This window comes from Tachypleus tridentatus, chromosome 4 (genome assembly GCF_004210375.1).
Source record: "Tachypleus tridentatus isolate NWPU-2018 chromosome 4, ASM421037v1, whole genome shotgun sequence".
NCBI lineage: Eukaryota > Metazoa > Arthropoda > Merostomata > Xiphosura > Limulidae > Tachypleus > Tachypleus tridentatus.
The window spans coordinates 108,931,127-108,947,716 of NC_134828.1; the positions used below are offsets into that span (position 1 = coordinate 108,931,127).

A 16,590-nucleotide genomic window follows, 5' to 3' on the forward strand; every position below is an offset into this window, starting at 1 on the left:
TATACCTAATTCTATCAGTAAATGGAGACGTAAAACAAATGAAGAAAAATTCACCTGGTTCGATTATGTTTCCTGGTTGAAAAAAATATTGATTTCTTAAAGATCGAAGTCCGAAATCAGAAAGTTTGACTGCAAAACGACTGGTCAAGAGACAGTTGGTTGACTTCAGTCTCCCGTGGTAGTTTATTGATGAGCCGTGAATAAACATCAAGCCCTAGAAGAGAAACACAAATTGTCTTGTTTGATGTATCTTACAAGAAGAAGAAAAACTACTGCAAAGGGAAAAAGTGGATGTCATGTGCAATGGCTACAAATCAATTCAAAATTATTCATTTTTCCTTCAATACCAGATTGTTTACTTAATGTTAAAATCGAATCAGTTATAAGTTGATCATGTTTAACTTTTATAACTTGATTCGTGGCTTAATAAACTCTACAACAGAGTAAAAACACACCTTTAAATTTAAGTCATTAGATTCAGTGCTTTCTAATGATCACAACACTGTGAAACTGTCTTGTGTGCTATTACTGGATAAACGTGATCTTGAAGCTAGAGGTACACTGTGAAAACATTCCCTCACTAGCAACAACAAATTGTCACCAATTATTGCTGAAAACAACTCGTGCATATTCACAACAAAAGGCTCAGAACCTAAATGTTGGACAATATTTCTGTTAATGAACCATCCAACAAGAGGCTCAAAATCTAAATGTGGGACAATATTTATTTTAATAAACCATCCAACAAGAGGCTCAAAATCTAAATGTTGGACAATATTTATTTTAATGAACCATCCAACAAGAGGCTCAAAATCTAAACGTTGAACAATATTTATTTTAATGAACCATCCAACATGAGGCTCAAAATCTAAATGGTGCACAATATTTATATTAATGAACCATCCAACAAGAAGCTCAAAATCTAAATGTTGGACAACATTTTCTTTAATGAACCATCCAACAAGAGGCTCAAAATCTAAATGTTGGACAATATTTATTTTAATGAACCATCCAACAAGAGGCTCAAAATCTAAACGTTGAACAATATTTATTTTAATGAACCATCCAACAAGAGGCTCAAAATCTAAATGGTGCACAATATTTATATTAATGAACGATCCAACAAGAGGCTCAAAATCTAAATGTTGGACAATATTTATATTAATGAACCATCCAAGAAGAGGCTCAAAATCTAAATGTGGGACAATATTTATTTTAATGAACCATCCAACAAGAGGCTCAAAATCTAAATGTTGGACAATATTTATTTTAATGAACCATCCAACAAGAGGCTCAAAATCTAAATGTTGGACAATATTTATTTTAATGAATCATCCAACCAGAGGCTCAAAATCTAAATGTTGCACAATATTTATTTTAATGAACCATCCAACAAGAGGCTCAAAATCTAAATGGTGCACAATATTTATATTAATGAACCATCCAACAAGAGGCTCAAAATCTAAATGTTGGACAACATTTTCTCTAATGAACCATCCAACAAGAGGTTCAAAATCTAAATGTTGGACAATATTTATTTTAATGAATCATCCAACAAGAGGCTCAAATTCTAAATGTTGCACAATATTTATTTTAATGAACCATCCAACAAGAGGCTCAAAATCTAAATGTTGGACAATATTTATATTAATGAACCATCCAAGAAGAGGCTAAAAATCTAAATGTGGGACAATATTTATTTTAATGAACCATCCAACAAGAGGCTCAAAATCTAAATGTTGGACAATATTTATTTTAATGAATCATCCAACCAGAGGCTCAAAATCTAAATGTTGCACAATATTTATTTTAATGAACCATCCAACAAGAGGCTCAAAATCTAAATGTTGCACAATATTTATTTTAATGAACCATCTAACAAGAGGCTCAAAATCTAAATATTGGACAATATTTATTTTAATAAATCATCCAACCAGAGGCTCAAAATCTAAATGTTGCACAATATTTATTTTAATGAACCATCCAACAAGAGGCTCAAAATCTAAATGTTGCTCAATATTTATTTTAATGAACCATCCATTTAATAAAATTAGTTTAAAAATAATTTGTGCTTAGATAAAAAAAAAAATTCCTTTCGACTTCAGATTTATTCCAAAAACCGCTTTCAAACTAAAAAACAGTTAGAATCGTTCGCCATAGAACATAAAAAAAAACCTTCAATATTTTGAACCACTGGTTAAAAGGTTTGCCTTAAATTTAGCATAAAGCTACACAGTGGGTTGTATGTGCTCTGCCCACCATGCATATCAAAATTCGACTTTTAGCGTTGTAAGTCCGTAGACAGTCTGCTGTGCCACTGAGAAGTAACGCGAAAAGTATTCAGAGTACATTAGAAACGCCTTCACTTTAAACAAAGAACTAAACACCAACAAGTGTAAGATCAAACACAAAACAGTCTAGCACTAAGCCATTAAGCAGTCTCTTATCACGTGACTTAGTTGTTTCACACTGTGCTTATATATCTCTGTGTATGAATAACATCTCTTGACCTGATAGTAACAAAACCGTTAGTAATTCAAGCTATTTTAAAAGTGTAACAATGTACCCTATTACGCCACCTGCAATTTCTCGATAAACGAATTTCCATAATACTCTGCATATTACATTATGTTTTCCCTCTACCACTAAACCCGAAACAAAACAAATCGGAAGTCTTACCTGCACAATATCATTGATTATGGAAAATCGTATTGTCCAGTCGATATTTATATCATAATTATTCAGTAGTTCCTGAAAATAAAGATTAAACAATTATATTTTTGTGATGGACGGTTTTTACAGTATTTCGTAAAATATAAAAAAAACATACACCTGGCATAAAGATGTAAAAAATGTTCTTCATTTATAAACTGTTAAAAATAAAATACAAATACGCGGTAAAGAAGTAAAAGTCCGAAATGTATTTTTAAGAGTAAAATTAGTAAAGTTAGTAAAGTTACTGGCGATGAGGCGGAAATATTAAAACCGCAAACTTTCCACAACAACTTGTTCTTTGGATACATTCTTGGGCATAATAATATGGTATTACACATATCGATCAGTCCTTTATAAAAGTGACAGTAAGTGTTTCATGCGTTTTTCTTAAGGATACCTCTTAAAATTAATTATCCTAGAGCTCCCCCACTCGGCTTATAATCTTCAAAACTTTGTTGATAGTAATGGTGGGCACGGCACAAATAGCCCAATGTGTATCTATGCATTTAACAACAAACATATTATCCGTTATCAATAATATATTTTAATTTTGAAATTAATTCAACAGTAATGGGGTACTAAGCAGATTGAACTTGTTGTAATATTCAGATTAATAAATTTAAAAATTCCTAATTTACTTTCTTTATTAACAGAATTAAATATACAGAGTGTTTTTGTTTTAAAAGTAGCTATGAATTCTTTGAGTCTCACAGACCAAAGAAAGAATTACTGATTACAATGAGAAACCCAAAGAAAGTTGTCTGTGAAATTGTCCAAAGACATACCGCTGTGCCACTGGGGGTCAGAGTTTGAGAGAAACAGAACTGAGAAGACAAATAATTATATAAAAAATATCGTCCATCTCGGGGTAAACGTGCTTACCAAGATCGCCTTATGGTCATTCCGATATATAATGTTACGGTCAGCCACACTATTTGTTAGAAAAGAGTAGCCCAAGAGTTGGCGGTGGGTGGTCATGACTAACTGCTTTTCCTCTAGTCTTACACTGTTAAATTAGGGACGGCTAGAGCAGATAGCCCTAGTGTAACTTTCCACGAAATTCAAAATTAAATAAATAAACCATTTCGACAGATGAATTACTCAAGATGTTACCTATCACACCAATGTAAGTCGTTCTCCTTTGAGAAAATTGCGTTCAACTGTACGAAAATATTCCCATAAGATACTATAGATCAGTGGTTCCCAACTAGGGGTGCTCGCACCCCTTGAGGGTGCGAGATAACATTTATTTTGGCCACCTTCACCTTTATTCTTAAATAAATAATTACTGTGAGGGGTGCAAGAACATATTAAACTTTTTTAGGGGTGCGGGGCATAAAAAAGGTTGGGACCCACTGCTACAGATGAATATCACAGAACGATAGATAGATAAACGCTATATCCTATGTTAAACCTACTTACATCTGTATGCATGAATATTTTTGAAAGATATATATATATATATAATTAACAGAAATAAAACGTGTGATATATACGAACACTGTATAAATACTGATAACACTTACGCATAAACTTCTACGCTGGCAATATTCAGATACAATATACACATACGGCTCGTGCAGACAAAGGCCTACAAATCGGTTTACGTTGTTATGGATTTCGTCTCTCATCTGAAATTAAAATATATACACGTTCAAGTGAAAAGAATGGAGTTATAATTTTGTTAAAGAAATAAACGTTTATGTTTATAGAACCTGGTTTTAAATATTCAGTTTATGATATCATACTAAACAGGTTTAAGAAAAGTATAAATATGCCCTGAAACTATGTCAGTTCTGTCATTTTCTAATAATATTATTTAGAGCTTAACTTATATTAGCTAACTGGTGGGATATCGGTAAGTTTGCGGACTTACAATGTTAAAATCCTAAATTCAATTTCCCAAGGTAGACAGGTATTCCATTGTGCAGCTTTGAGCTAATATACCAACCACAGTTTGCAGCAGTTTATGGCGCTGTAATCTTAATTCACAGTGTTAGTTACTAAGAAGTTATCTTTAAAATGGTTTAGTTAAACTTACGTGAAGTTATTGTAGTTGTTGTGAAGGTGAAGTTGACTTTTGTGATGGCAGATGTGATTTTCTCGCTCTCAGATATGTATTAGCTTGAAGGTAATTCGAAAAGAATTCTTATAAATTATAATTATTACATATTTAAACTTTTCGTTTTTAAAGTTTGACGTTTCAACAGTGGTATTTTACTAATATTTCAAGTTGATGTATTTAAAATCATGTTTTGTGTGAGTATTATGAATACTTTTAATGTTTCAATAAGTATCGATAATTTGTGTAATACATTAGGTAAACTTGTACGAACATATTAATAATTAGAAGCTTGTTTGTTGTTTCTCTTTTTTTTTTCAGTTAAACGCCACCATGATCATGAACACAGAAATTAACAGTAATTAATGCGTTAATATAAATATTTGTTTCTTCGGGATGCATCAGTGTGGTCAGTCTGGAACAGAAGTTTATGGACTGCCATTCTTTCAGCTAAACAATAATTGACATCTCTTGAAGTCCTCCAGTGGATCAGCACGAAGTCTGAGGGTTTATAATGATAAAAATAAGCTTTATATCCTTGGTAGGCGAATTGCAAACAGTTCTTTGTGTGGCTTTGGACTTTATACAGAAATAATCACTATTAATTGGAAATTTTCGGTTTGTATGTGATTAACTGCAAACAGAAGTACGATATTCATGTTACATAAGTAAAAAATAATCACGTTAAAAAGATATAAAATAAAACTATGAAACATATTTTATCATTATAAAGTGAAAATAATTTTGACAATTTTAAATATAGAATTTGGTGAAACGTTGAATACTATAAACAATTATTTTATTATAAAACAAGTGTAGATTTCTTGTAAAAGTTAATTTCAAACTGATATACTTTTGAATTTTGTCACTTTATTTGAACTATGATATTTTTCCCTCAGAAATCTCGTGCACACTATTACGACGGTTAACAATCTACTGTAGTTTATGAAACCATTTGAAACCAAAAGATAAAATATATTGTATAATTTTTCTTCAAATACAGTTTCTTTTTTCTTTTAACGAAACGCCAAATCGGAAAACAATATTTACCTGTCGGATCTCCATCAGCAGATGTCGTGTCAGTTTTATATGTAGTACATGTAACTCCTTTACGGACACTTTCAGGCTCTGGTCAATATAATTTTAAAGGAAAAAGTTCTGGATGAAAGATATATCCATACCTTAATTCAGACATAAAACAAAGCATAACATATCAGCAGAAAAGACAAGTTAATCACATTTGATAAAGAAGATATTCTTGGCTCTATATCACGCTTGGAACTGATGTTTCCAAAGTCAATCGTGCTCCATCAGGTGGACATAATTACGTACTATTACAGAACGTAGAAGATCTCATTGAAACAAACGTCTGTGAAGAACAATTTTAGAATACAATAAGGTATTCACTTTCAATTGATATCAGTTTTACTGAGTCATCGAAACAAGTTGACGTCACGAAAGTCTATCTTAGCTTCATAGGAGACTTGAAAAGCATCAGGTAGAAAGAAGTTGGTGTGATTCATTTTTTATTCTCGTAATCAGTAAACATTTACTGATTTTGTTGTGGCCACAAGCCTTCATCAACTAGAAATTACTGTTATCAAAATCAAGTATATAAATACTTGTAATGGTGCAATGAGATAGATATGTCCAGCGTCAATGGAATGACATTTTGCGATCAGAAGATTCTGTTTCGTAACTATAGCCTTCATCTCGTGATAGGATAGGCTTAGGTTATGATTTCAGAACCAATTCCTGTCCTAAAACATTCTTGTATAGACTGAAATTCTTCCTTCTAAAAATGACGTAGCTCTTAGGTTTACATTGTTTAACAACATTGGTATACATTTTCGACTTAATTATTAACCAAGCGACATTGTATTGTTTAACCAAGCGACATTGTATTGTTTAACTAAGCGACATTGTATTGTTTAACTAAGCGACATTGCATTGTTTAACTAAGCGAAATTGTATTGTTCAACTAAGCGACATTGTATTGTTTAATGTTCTAAAATAAATTATATAGTTCGTAAGTACGCTGTCAGCGACATAAACGTTCGTATTTGAAGTGACACATTACCGTGTTACCATATCGAATTACTTTTGTAACGTGTTGTAATTAATTGCTAGAAATAATTTTTTCATTAATGTTTCCTGTAGGTTACTTACATGAACACAGTTGTAAGCCTAATTGATCTGATGCTATAAAAGACTATAATAAATCAATAGCAAACTCCACGTCACACCAAACATGCTTGCCTTTTACACCGTGAAGGAGTTATAATGCTGCGATCAATCCCACTATTCATTAGTAAAAGAGTAGCCCATGAATTTGCATTGGGTGGTGATGACTAGCTGCCTTCTCTCTAGTCTTATACTGCTAAATTAAGGACGGCTAGCGCAGATAACCCTCGTGTAGCTTTGCGCGAAATTCAAAACAAACAAACAACAGCAAACTTGGAAAAGGAGCATAGGGCAAACAAACATTCTTCTAGTTTTTAGTTTTATTGTCTTTTCTATGAAGGGTGTTTTTGTACCCGATATGTTAATTACGATTAAGCTTCAGAAAGTATTACTTTGCTAAAAATGGCCCGGCATGGCCAGGTAGTTAAGGCACTCGAGTCATAACCCAAGGGTCGCGGTTGGTAAAAGAGTAGCCCAAGAGTTGGCGATGGGTGGTGGTGACTAGCTGCCCTCCCTCTAGTCTTACACTGCAAAATTAGGGACGGCTAGCAGAGATAGCCCTCGTGTAGCTTTTCACTAAATTAAAAAACAAACAAACTTTGCTAAACATTTCAGCTGTGAGCTTGGGAATTCTGTGAAAGGTGTTATTTGGTCATTTGTCACTAGATGCAACAATCTGTCGGATTGAACATGATTTACGAGACAAATGAAAGAGAAATCCAATGAAATTTCTTGTAAACACTTTGTGAAGTCAAAGAAAGAGATGGACTCAGTTTGAGTTACAGAATATACCGTAGAACAGACAGAAATGATAGTTTCTCTTTTCTGCCAGACAAACTGACAGATGCTATTGATTCGTTTCAGGTGTGACGTTACATCTTTGTTAGTTACCCTTTACGTCAGTACTAACATACACTTTATAACACAAAAATAACTAGTAACTCATGCTTCTGGTATTTTTAAAATTACTCAAACATGACAGCAAAATAATACAGAATTTACGTTTACTTTGTTAGCAAGCAGTTTTAAAATATGTATCCAATAATATTGATTGTCTTGATCCCATCCTGATATCAATTCTTTAAATCGATCTCTGTATAATATTTTTTTTATTCGACGTGCTTTTTTAAAGGTTTGAAACCTGTGTTATACAAACGGTGCACAAGTATTAGACTGGTTGTCAACACTGGCATATTTCCTGCTTCTCTGAATGTGTTATTCTTGTGTAAATACAATATATCTGGCAAAATGGCGGTAGCACAAACACGGATAGCTTCTTTTAATCATTTTCTAATGCCTTCTACAGTTTGTACACTTGTACAGCTTAGTGTCTAAGTATTAACTTCACGTGCCTTCTGGCACGCATAAGTAAAAACAGTAAAAGTACAGCTTACAAAAACTACTTTTATAAAATAGATTATTTGAAGAGTGTTATTTTAATAAGTTTATAATTTTTTTTAGTTTATTAACACAAATAAGTAATAAACAAAAAATAATATGAATCGTTTTGAAAAATATATTCGTTATTAACCTAATGATAGCTTCAGTAAATATTCACAAGTGTATGAGAACAAGTTACTTCACGAAACCATCATATTATTTACCGTATTTTACGCCTTGTAAGACGTACTTTTTTTTTCTTGAATATTCCCCACGTGTCTTCCAAGACAAAAGTGATGGTTAAGACAAGAGGTTAGCTTAGGATTAACTCAAAACGGTCTCTCATACAAATCATAATTTCATTACTTACCTTAGCTTAGGGTTAACTCAAAACGGTCTCTCATATAAATCATAATTTCATTACTTACCTTAGCTTAGGGTTAACTCAAAACGGTCTCTCATACAAATCATAATTTCATTACTTACCTTAGCTTAGGGTTAACTCAAAACGGTCTCTCATACAAATCATAATTTCATTACTTACCTTAGCTTAGGGTTAACTCAAAACGGTCTCACATATAAATCATAATTTCATAACTTACCTTAGCTTAGGGGTAACTCAAAACGGTCTCTCATACAAATCATAATTTCATTACTTACCTTAGCTTAGGGTTAACTCAAAACGGTCTTTCATACAAATCATAATTCCATTACTTACCTTAGCTTAGGGTTAACTCAAAACGGTCTCTCATACAAATCATAATTTCATTACTTACCAATTACAAGTGCTTTGAATAGCATAAAACATTCACTTTAACTAATACTGTTGATATACTGTGAATAATATGGTGTATTTGACTCTATTTACTCAGTAGGTTGAAAAAAGTCAAGATTACATCAAGGTGGTGGTTGCTGAGTCAAAGTATTTTTTTCTAAGAATTATCTTTCCAAAATCAGGGCGCGTCCTCCACGATGTAGTGTCTTATAGGCAGTAAAATGCGGCATTTTAGAAAAAAAATATTCTAGTCATCATAGAATTCTAAATTTTGCAATTAAAAGACCATAATCTCTCACTTTGAACGTTGCAACAAATATCTGAGGCCCAGTCAGAGTTTCTTGTGTTTCAGAGGTACACTTCTAAGAAGGAAAAACGATTAGATTAGTGACGAACAAAATTACTTGAAACCAGGTCAAAGAAACAAAGCTAGTATTTAAAGTAAAATTATCTGTTTTCACATAAAGTAAAAGTTGTTTATTTAAAATATAGTGGGATAGTAATAATTAACATAAAAATAGATTGTCATAATTTAGGCTTAATTGAGTAAAATTCTTATAACGGTTACGTTAACAAGGGTCGCTTAGATTATGTATATTCTTAAAACGTATTATACGTCATAAATGCGCGGGTTCGAATCCTTGTCACACCAAACATGTTTGCCCTTCCAGCCGTGTGGGCGTTATAATGTTACGCTCAATCCCACTATTCGTTAGTAAAAGAGTAGTCGAAGAGTTGGCGGTGGGTGGTGATGACTAGCTGCTCTCCCTCTAGTCTTACACTGCGAAATTACTTTGTGCTCCGTTATCCCCCCTCCCCCAGATCGCTATCCGCTCTTGGGGCCTTATATGAGTTATAAGAGTGATGATCAACCTGCAGTGTTCGACTGGAGCATCCTCGGTTGGCGTCGTGTTGAATAACTGTTTTGTCTCTAATCTATAGCGGCAAATTTATGTACAGCTAGTAAAAATATATGGTTCACTGGTAGCTATCATACTGAATATGTCTAGTTTATTACACCGTGTGCGTCTGTTTAGCAATATAAGTTATAAAGGTATATTTCGAGATTTTAGGCTTGTTTTATACTAGTGTTAAGAATTTGCAGGGTTATGTTACTAATGCCGTAAAGATAGAACACACGAAAAGATATAAAAGTGCCATAATATTGAAGTTCCAAACGTCACATTCCATCGATGTAACATAGAGACAGTTATTCATGATAGACAAACATGTGTTACAGTAGGTTATTATCAAAATAAAAGTAAAAATGTATCCTAAAGACGCCTGGTGTGGGTATTAAAACTGTAAATAAAGTATAGAACAACTTTGGACCTTCATAGGTCATCCTTTGTTAATTAGCGAATATGTTTAGAAATCAAGTTCGTACACAATATAAAACCAGTATATTTAATAATGGGTTTATTTTGTGTTGCCTATTACTCAGTTACTTTTTAACCAATCTCTGAAATTAACCCATTGAATCATTACAGGAAGGAAGACAAACCCATGTTTAAATCACAACTACACATCTTATATCAAACATGTAGCACATAGTTCAATGTATCTACACATTCACTGATCAAAAATTGAAAACTTACTTCCAATACTTGAACATAACACGTGTACTTTAATTATAGCTAATGTGTGGCTATAAACAGGATTTAAAATTATTTTAGCCTGAACGTTCCTGAGATTTTGAGAGAATGTTATAGTGTATCACACAAGGCTATTCCACCTTTCTCAAAATCCCACCGTAACCACTACACTTATTAGCTGTAAGTGTCCGATATTTTAACGTTTTAACACACAAGTGTGAAACAAGTTCGCACAGTTATATCTGATCCTGACATATGGTTGATACTTTTGTCACATGGTCGTCCAATTTTATAACATTACCAGCTTGCTTTATGTTATATCAAAATATTAAATGTGGGGTCATTTCACGTACGTGTGTTGCAATGATTCATCTGTGTTAGAAACGATACACGTATGTTTGAAGACAATGGTCGGATGTGTGTTTTCCATCATTGTTAAACTAGACGAAAACCAATGTTGTCATCAACGTTAAAATAATATTTTTTAATGGTCTAAACATGATATTATTTATTACATGATGAGAACAAGTTGTGACCAAAGTATTGATTTATATATACAATGTTTCATGGACTACAAGGAAGGCCTGAAATGGTTAGATAGTTTAAAAACTCGACTCGTAATCCGAGGGTCGCGGGTTGGAATCCCTGTCACACCAAACATGCTAGCCCTCTTAGCCGTGGGGGCGTTATAAAGTGACGGTCAATCCCACTTTTCGTTGGTAAAAGAGTAGCCCAAAGGTTGGCGGTGGGTGATGACGACTAGCTGCCTTTCTTCTAATCTAACAGTGCTCTCCTGTAGCTTTGCGTGAAATTCAAAAACAAACTTCACGGTCTAAATTATAAATTATAGAATATGATTCATCTCACCTTGGGTTTCACGGGTTGAGTGACATCACCGACAATAAGGTTTTCACTAGGTTGTTGGCTATCTTCAGGTTTGATATCAACAATATCGAGTTTCCACCAGTAATCATTCAGATCAGCTTCGAATTTTAGTTTTCTAAAAAATCAAACGCTACATTTAGGCCTACTATCACTTCTGGTATATTCTGTTTATCTTGTAGAGAACAAAATACTTACAGGAAGAAGAAGGAATCTTTATATGGATTTAGTTATATTAACAAAAATAAAGTAAAGAAATCATAATAAATTTTAGATCTCAAACTTTGTGTTCTCAGTCTATATGATACATTTAGTCTATTTGATATATTTAGTCTATATGATATATTTAGTCTATATGATACATTTAGTCTGTATGATATATTTAGTCTATATGATACATTTAGTCTATATGATACATTTAGTCTGTATGATACATTTAGTCTATATGATATATTTAGTCTGTATGATACATTTAGTCTGTATGATACATTTAGTCTATATGATATATTTAGTCTATATGATACATTTAGTCTATATGATACATTTAGTCTGTATGATACATTTAGTCTATATGATACATTTAGTCTATATGATATATCTAGTCTATATGATACATTTAGTCTATTTGATATATTTAGTCTATATGATATATTTAGTCTATATGATACATTTAGTCTATATGATATATTTAGTCTATATGATACATTTAGTCTATATGATACATTTAGTCTATATGATATATTTAGTCTATATGATACATTTAGTCTGTATGATACATTTAGTCTATATGATACATTTAGTCTATATGATACATTTAGTCTGTATGATATATTTAGTCTATATGGTACATTTAGTCTATATGATACATTTAGTCTATATGATATATTTAGTCTATATGATACATTTATATACAACACTAATTAATGATTTTATGTACTGTCCATACACGTGTGCAACAACTCGTATGCATATTTGTTGATGCACGTATTTTACTATAAACATGTAACCTTACATCACACATACTCTAGTAGATGTAGACAGATCGGTTTCAGCTTTTGTATCATTACAATTGGTAACCTACACGCATCACCATAGGTTAAATACACCATTTTACAGTAAAATGCTTTTACTGTCGTATACAGTCTCCATCATCAGTAGCCAAACTAACAAGTTATAATACCACATAGTTATGTATCCTGCCAACTTTGAAGCAGTATTAGTTAACATATTGACCTAAACCAATGACACCTGTGATAGGATGGTTTATTAATCCAGTAAAGTCACTTAAGAGAATAAGAGATGGCTAGTAAATTGACTTCAATCTATATTACATATTTATATTATTAATTATAATTGTGGTGTCATCAGCTTATCACATTTCTTTATGGATTGTTAGTTATAGATCAGATGTATATTACACGTATTAACAACAGATGTTTTGGGTTTTAACTGACTTTCCAATGAATCATTCAGCAGAAAAATAAAATAAAAATCAACATTTTTCTGCAGTATCTGAAACCCATCTTTATAAAGAGTTGTTCATTAATTCTTTTTAATGTTCGTGTAGATTTCATGGTTTATAAAGTATCAATATTTACCTGTATACAACGAACGTTCCAATGGCTAACACAAGTAGTACCGTAAAGACGGCCAGTAGAGATGAAATGTAATTTGAGAACGAGGCTTTGTATCCACCAAAATGAATCGATGAAGAATAAAAACAGAAATAGTTCGTGTTAGTACTTGTTATGTTCAGAATAAGTAAAAACTCATGAACAGATCCATGTTGGAAACAAACCCTATCTGAAACACAAGGTAACCAGTTTTATTGATACATAGATATTTATTTAAACGAATAAATTATCATTATTAATGGTGCGAATTACGCTTTTTAAATTTTTTAAACCAGTCTAGTGCATAATATAATACATGTGTCTGTTGTTTTATGTATAATGACTTATTTTTGTGTTTTTTTTAGTGCGAAAAAATACTAAATGATAGCCCTAGCTTCTCCTGTGAACGATCTAACATGTTTTGATGATCAGGGTACTCGACTCGCAATTTGTGGGTCAAGAATTCGGATCCTGTTCCATAAAATTTCAACGTTGAGAATGTTATTATCTTACGGTCAATTCCACTATTTGTTGATAAAGAGTAGCCAAAGAATTGGCGGAGGATGTTGTTATCTAGCTGCCTTCTCCCAGTGCTAACGTAGTCTTTAAAAACAGCAAGATAATAAGATAAGTGACGTAGTTTATTGGGGAAACTTACTAAACACCGGCCATTAAACAATTAACCTAGATGGTTTTGGTACAGAGAAATGGTTACAGTTGAAAGTGGTAGCTATAATCGCTTGTTCATACAAGAAGATCCGAGATATCTATGGAAATTCTATAGATAGACTTATTTGGAGGGATATTAACAGAACAGCAGAGTTTAAGAAAGATATCCTAGCAAAGTTTAGAGAAACTTAAATAACATTAGAGATGTAGTTGTAGAATATAAAATTTGGATCCTCCACAAATTTAATGTATATTAATGTAAACGTTAGAAATTTAAAAGAAATTGAAACAAAGTCATAAAATTGACAACATAAACGTTTGCACCTAAACCATATCAATAAAATCTTTACCCTCAAATTAACACACGTAGATAAGCACGCTTATTAATTATTGTTCACAGCTAAATAAACTAAACACATTTTTTACAGTGGCTATTATCATTGAAATGGGCCCAGCATGGCGAGGTGGGTTAAGACATTCGACTCGTAAACTGAGGGTCGCGGGTTCGAATCCCCGTCACACCAAACATGCTCGCCCTTTCAGCCGTGGGAGCATTATAAAGTGACGGTCAATCCTACTATTCGTTGGTAAAAGAGTTGGCGGTAGGTGGTGATGACTGGCTGCCTTCCCTCTTGCTTCACACTACTAAATTAGGGATGGATAGCGCAGATAGCCCTCGTGTAGCTTTGCGCGAAATTAAAAAAAATCATTGAAATAAAAAAATACAATGTAATAAATGTTCAAGTAGTAACTTGGTATTACAGCAGACCTGTAAATGTGGGTCATAGTCCCACGAATTTTCTATAATGTGTATATAACACAACATAAACATATTATAAATCATAGAAATCAGATGTGATTATTTTTCTCTGTGATTAATTCGATTAAACACATTTATAGAATACGCCAAATTCGCAATTACATCAAAGGGAACATTTGAAACACAGTGCTTATATTTTCAAGAAGTAGAATAATTTACGTTTGATACTAACTGTTTTCTTGGCAACTTGGGTGACGCCCATCAAAGCCACAGAGGGGTACATCGAGAGGCGAAGAGTTCCTGTACGGCCAGTGAATTGAAACGCCAGGTATTGTTTTCCATACTTTAGTAACAGAATTGTAGACAGCTACTTTCTGAAAGTGACAAAAAATAAAAACAACGCAAGGGAAATAGCTTAATATTTGCTTGAAAAATATAATCTTAACGTAAACTTAAGTAGGATAAGAAGATGACTAAATGTTGTGTCGCGATCTTCTGATTATAAATTTAGATTTTATGTAATATTTCTGTAGCTGTAGTTTCTGTGCTAACCCTAACTGGTCTGGAAATACTATCACTTTTCAACCATAAGACAAACACAAAGTTGTAGTATTTAAAATGGACTAAAATATTTGTGTAATGGCTATAAATGTGAAACAGTGTAGTAGCTATACATTGCCATTTTCTGTCTGTTTTGGTTTAACGTCAAGAATATATAAGTAGTTTAATCTTAAACAAACGTGGTATTTCAATGTATCGTTTCTATGGTGATCTGATGATGTAATAAACCAAAATAAATTAATGTAAGCCTAAAATAGGATCGTAAGGCAAAGAAATATTCTTTTAGATTTAGGTTTAGTGCCTTTAATTATATAATATAGTTTGATACTAATACCACGTATCACGCACACGATTGAAGCTCAATGTACTTTAGATTTATCAGTATATTCAATAAATGAAGTTGAAACCTTGACATTATTTTAAGCACAATAAAACAAACTCGAAATAATACAAGTCAAGCACAATCCACAATATAAAACCAAAAACTCATACATTTTGGTTTTAACCTAAGATGGTCAAAATTGTTAAACTGTTAAAGTACTGTATTATCTTACATGAAACACTCCAGTTTCCTTCTTAAAATCTTTTAACACCATGTTTGGTTCCCTATCACCGTTGATGTTTATGTATAGATCTCCTGAAGTACCTGGAAAAAAAGGTTAAAGTTCACGGTAAGAATTGTAAACATAGTCAGTTTCATATTTGTTAAAGAATCGGTTCCTAAACAAATAGAAAGCCAAAACCACAAGAAATTGAAATAAAACATTTTTTCATGTTCTAGTTGTCTAAAAGTAACCACAGTTTATCATGGCTATTTTACAAAAAGGTCAGAAAACAAAGTTCCACAAAATTAAACACGATCAGGAACTAGGGCTCACAGCGGTATCTTCCTGCAAAGAGTTGTTATTACTAAATATTTGTTTTTCTTCGTTAACTTATTAAAATTCATTTCATTAAAGACGAGTAGAAATATTTTTTTAATTATCCCTATAATGTTTGTTTGTTTGTTTTGGAATTTCGCACTAAGCTACTCAAGGGCTATCTGTGCTAGCCGTCCCTAATTTAGCAGTGTAAGACTAGAGGGAAGGCAGCTAGTCATCACCACCCACCGCCAACTCTTGGGCTACTCTTTTACCAACGAATAGTGGGATTGACCGTCACATTATACACCCCCACGGCTGGGAGGGCGAGCATGCTTAGCGCGACGCGGGCGCGAACCCGCGACCCTCGGATTACGAGTCGCACGCCTTACCCGCTAGGCCATGCCGGGCCCCCTATAATGAAGATAACTACAAATTGTCCAGTATCGAACACATTCGTTAAATTGTTAAGGTTTAAAACAGTTCCACGTTGTTGTCCACGTTTGTTTTATATCAATTTCTTCTGTGTACTTC

The 16,590-nt window shown here is 32.8% G+C and overlaps 1 protein-coding gene across 1 annotated transcript in view; it reads right to left on the reverse strand.

The window, feature by feature from the left end:
- Window positions 1–16,590, reverse strand: part of LOC143248190 (atrial natriuretic peptide receptor 1-like) — a 44,694-nt gene that overhangs the window by 22,346 nt on the left and 5,758 nt on the right. Inside the window, exons 3-11 of the mRNA XM_076496622.1 lie at window positions 15,751–15,842; window positions 14,868–15,009; window positions 13,192–13,276; window positions 11,579–11,711; window positions 9,416–9,478; window positions 5,828–5,905; window positions 4,242–4,346; window positions 2,680–2,751; window positions 55–214 (exon numbers count right to left, since the gene is read on the reverse strand). Of these exons, the coding sequence (XP_076352737.1) occupies window positions 55–214; window positions 2,680–2,751; window positions 4,242–4,346; window positions 5,828–5,905; window positions 9,416–9,478; window positions 11,579–11,711; window positions 13,192–13,276; window positions 14,868–15,009; window positions 15,751–15,842 (930 nt within the window). The remainder of the gene's footprint in view (window positions 1–54; window positions 215–2,679; window positions 2,752–4,241; window positions 4,347–5,827; window positions 5,906–9,415; window positions 9,479–11,578; window positions 11,712–13,191; window positions 13,277–14,867; window positions 15,010–15,750; window positions 15,843–16,590) is intronic.